The sequence below is a fragment of the Caloenas nicobarica genome, chromosome 2 (assembly GCF_036013445.1).
Source record: "Caloenas nicobarica isolate bCalNic1 chromosome 2, bCalNic1.hap1, whole genome shotgun sequence".
NCBI lineage: Eukaryota > Metazoa > Chordata > Aves > Columbiformes > Columbidae > Caloenas > Caloenas nicobarica.
Genome location: NC_088246.1, coordinates 165542780 through 165547227, shown reverse-complemented (window position 1 = coordinate 165547227; position 4448 = coordinate 165542780). Strand labels below are relative to the sequence as shown.

Sequence of the window (4448 nt, the reverse complement as noted above, 5' to 3'; positions counted from 1 at the left end):
GCTCTGCCGGCGCGCGCGAAGCGGCAAACTCTCGCGAGCGCCGCGGTGGCGGCGGGGAGGAGCTCTCGCGAGAACTCAGGGATCACGTGGCGCGGGCGGGAGGGGGCCCGGGGGGCGGGGCGGCAGCGGCCGCGGGGGCGGAGCCGGGGAGCGCGCGGGCGCCGCGCGGCCTGCACGTGGCGCTGCGCGCGTGCTGAGCCCCGCATCCGCACGTCCCGCGCTCCAGGGCCGGGCTCCGGCGCTGCCCCGCGCGGCCCGTTCCAGCGCCACGCAGCCCTTGGGGCAGAAATTGTTCCCCACGACCAACCTCAGCCTCCCCTGGCGCAACTTGAGGCCGTTTCCTCTGCTCCTGGCGCTTGTTCCTGGGGAGCGGAGCCCGACCCCCCTGGCTCCAAGCTCCTTTCAGGCAGGTCAGAGATCAGAAGGTCTCCCCTCAGCTCCTGTTCTCCAGCTGAACCCCCAGCTCCCTCAGCCGCTCCCATCACCCTTGTGCTCCAGCCCCTCACCAGCTCCGTTCCCTTCTCTCAACTCGCTCCAGCACCTCAAGGCCTTTCCTGGCGTGAGGGGCCCAGAACTGCCCCCGGGATTCGGGTTTGGCCTCCCCATTCCCAGCACAGGCCGGTCGCTGCCCTGGTTCTCGGCGCTCTGATGTGACTGCCGCTCCCCCGGGCCCGTGTGCCCAGCGCCGGGCACAGCGTGAGCCTGGGGGCCCGGGGTGCGGAGCTGTGGCGTGCGCGGGGCGCTGGAACGGGGCCCTGGCTGCCACAGCGCGCTCCCCGCTCCCCACCCGCACACCCAGGGACGAGGGCCCCCTTACCCGGGGCAGATCAGTAGCTGCTCAATACACAGTTTGAGAGCAGACCCCGGCCCCAGCTGCTGAGAGCTGCTGAAGTGAAACGTGTCCCTGGTGTCTGAATTTGTCCCCAGCCTGGCCTTTTTTGTTGTTTGTTCTTTTCAGGTGGGTCCAATCACTGGCATCCAAACTTAAAGGCAAGATGAAACAGCCTGTCACAGGAGTCAAGTGCTTCTCTGGAATAGGAAGAGCCCCAAAAGACAAGACATCCCTTCCCAAGGCAGCAGTTCGGCTTTACAGAGAAAATGCCATTGGGAAGGGACAGAGATAAGTGCTGTTCCACCTGGTACTCGGTTAGTTAAACGGGCATGAGAATGTTGTGACCTCTTGGCCACACTACAGGAGAAATGCAAGAGTAATGACAATCTATGAGAAGTTTACAGAGGCTGAAACCCTATCTTATAAAAGATTTAGGAAGTTCAAGCCAATAAAGCTTATCAAAAGCAGTTAAAACACAACATCTAATTACCGTTATGATGAGAAAGTTTTGCCTTGCAGAAGTTCTTTTAATCTAGAAGATAAAGGTACAATATCTGAACTGGAAAATAAAATTATGGGCCTTATTTCTAGCCTAAACTAAAGTGACAACAGTTAACCGCTGGAAAACACCAGTATTGTGATATAGTGCATTTCTACATTATGCAATCTTTGAGACTAGATACGCTACTAAAAGATGTGAATACCACAACTATAATACGCGGCAGGAATTACAATCCTAATTAGCTGATCGGACTTGACTGTCCTTGTCTGCGGACCCATCTCGTTGCCCGTGGGACAGGACGCCAGAGCGAGTGCGAGGGCAGGATCTCCATCCGTGTGCCAGCTTTGTGAAGGAGCAGTGTCCTGACAGACACCAGCGGGCTGTGAGACAGCAACGTGGACAGAACCTCAGTGGCGTCCCGGGCTGTGGGGACGGGTCCTTCCTCCGCTCAGCACTGCGGGGGCCACGTCGGGAGCGCTGGATCCAGCGCTGGGCTCCCCAGGACACGACAGACACGGACTGCCTGGAGCGACTCCAGTGATGGGCCACCAAGATGCTGAGGGGACTGGAGCATCTGTGGTGGGGAGGCTGAGGGAGCTGCTGGAGAATGGAAGGCTCGGGGCGATCTCATCAATGTGTACAAATCATAGAATCATAGAATCACAGAATCATTTTGGTTGGAAAAGCCCCTCAAGACCATTGAGTCCAACCGTTCCCCCAGCCCTGGCACTGCCCCGTGTCCCTGAGAACCTCATCTCCGTCTGTTCAACCCTGCAGGGATGGTGACTCCAGCACTGCCCTGGGCAGCCTGGCGAGATGTCTGACGAGCCGATGGGAGCATAGAGGAGAGGAAGCTGGGCTCTCCACAGTGGTCCCCGGTGACAAGAGTCAATGAGCACAAATTGAAAAATGAGAAATTCCATTTGAATGGAGGAAAACACTTTTTTGTTTTCTGTGAGTGACTGAACATGGGAACAGGTTGTGCCCAGAGAGACCCATCGGTGGAGACGCTCACACCTGAATGGACGTGGTCCTGGGCAACCTGACCCTCCCGAGCAGGGGCCGGACTGGGTGACCACAGGGGGTGGAAGGGACCTCTGAGATCTGGGTGGTCCCGTCCAGCCCCAGCTGGTCTGTGGTTCTGCAAGAGGGACCTGTGGGGAACGCGCTGCACAGCGGGGTAACGAACTCATCAGCACCCAACGCGGCACCGCCAGCAGCGGGGAAATCCCTTGCACAAACCGAGCTGTGGCCACGTTACATCAAACACAGGATTCAGTTAAAGAGCTAACGAGCTCATCAGGGAAGTGAAGCGGTTGGTGTATGAAGGAATGTCTCAGTTTGCAGAGGCAAGTGCAAACTTGTTCTGGAGGAAGAGCTATTTCTGCATGAAGCAGCCGTATGATCTTTCTGTACTGAATTCCTTCCCTACCCAACTTGCCTGACTCGGTGGATAACCCTGCTGAGTTCGGGGAAGCTACTTCACATCAGTTTAACCGTAAGGGTGACTAAGAAATTACCGAGCGGTTTGCTGAGTGGAGTGCTCTGATGAGAAAAGCTGCTTTCAGCGGCTTTATTGATTTGTCAGTCTGTGAAGTTGGCACAGCACAGCTGGGAACACAGCGCGGTCGGCAGCTCCGCACTGCGTCCCGCATGGCAAACCCGGCCCGGTGCTGCGCAACGGGCAACGCTGCAGGGCGCGGGCAGCGAACGCAGGCAGCACAGTGCAGGCAGCAATTGCAGGCAGCATAATGCAGGCAGCATAATGCAGGCAGCATAATGCAGGCAGCGTAACGCAGGCAGCACAACGGAGGCAGCACAATGCAGGCAGCAAGTGCAGGCAGCACAGCACAGAGCACCACAGCGCAGAGCACCGGCACAGCACAGCACGAGGCAGCTGGCTCCGCATGGCACGAGCGGCGTCAAGAAGCACCACATGGCTTTTGCGACACGAATAATTCCTATTTGCGCTTTCCACCAGCTGAAGCTGACATGCGCAGCAGCACAGGTGATTGCCCCTTTCTCCAGGCCAATGACTGAAGTTCCAAACAGCGCAGGAGAAAGAGAGAAGGAAGAGACATCAATGGTTTTCCCCTTAAGATGCCACAAGGTTTTGGAAGGCTATAAGTCAGACTGGGGAATGACGAGGGTTCTGTTCAGCACCAGTGAGGTTTCTGCTGACCCACGTTTGGATCCAGCTGGTGGGTTTGGGTTTCTGGAATTTCTTCTCATGCCACATCAAGTCCAGCTCACATAGTCCTCTCTTCAGCTTACACCAAGATGTGCAGTTCTAATTACAAGGCATCACAGTGGTTCATCTGTGCTGGGGAAACCTTAACAGAACAGGAGAAACTGGGTAAAATAGTGGAATGTGGCAGATCGGAAACTCCGCCAGAGCTTTCCAAGCCTGCTCCTCTCCTCCCTCCTGCGAGTGGGAGAGGGAAAAAGTAGCTTTGGGACCTGCAGTGAAAACAGCTGATCATTCCCAGAGGGAAATTTATCAGTTTGGGGGCTTCTTGCAGCTGCTTTGCACCTTCACAAACACCATCAGGAGGGGCTGCAGGGGGGGTGAACCCCAACCCCGCTTCCCAGCTCCTTGGGCTCGCTGCGGCAGGAGTGGGGACCAGAACAGGCTCCTGCCTGGCCCGGCTGCCCGTGATGCTCGTGTAATTTCGGTGTCTGCTCCTCGCTCCTCCCCGGTGGGTGCCTTTGGACGCCGCAGCTCGGGCGTGCGCCGCTCGGGGACTTGCAAAGGTTCAGTTGGGAGCCCCGCGGGTCCTGCCGGGTCCCAGCCTGCGGCGAGGTGACTCACAAGGGAGGAGACCGGTACTTGTGGAAGGCGTTTTCCAGGAAGTTTGCCAGCTTTTCACAGTCGTCCTACAATAAAAGAAAAAACACGCCGACAGGTCAGTTTGGCTTGGCTACCATGGACATCTCCTTCCTTCCGTGACTCTGTCCCAAGCCAGCGAGCTCACATCTGAGTTTTGGTACGGGAAGAGAACAACTTGCAAGCACATCTGGAACATACTGCTAATAATTACCGTATTTACTGAGTAATGCCAAAGGACCAAGCAAGAACGGAGCCTCTTTGTGTCAGGTGCAATATAAAGGCCA

General features: G+C 56.8%; 1 protein-coding gene across 1 annotated transcript in view; it reads right to left on the bottom strand.

The window, feature by feature from the left end:
* Nucleotides 1-1361: 1361 nt before the first annotated feature.
* The window catches only part of NRBP2 (nuclear receptor binding protein 2), a 38068-nt gene continuing 34981 nt past the window's right edge, over nt 1362-4448 (bottom strand). Inside the window, exon 18 of the mRNA XM_065629314.1 lies at nt 1362-4211. Within this exon, the coding sequence (XP_065485386.1) occupies nt 4143-4211 (69 nt within the window). The 3' untranslated portion in view covers nt 1362-4142. The remainder of the gene's footprint in view (nt 4212-4448) is intronic.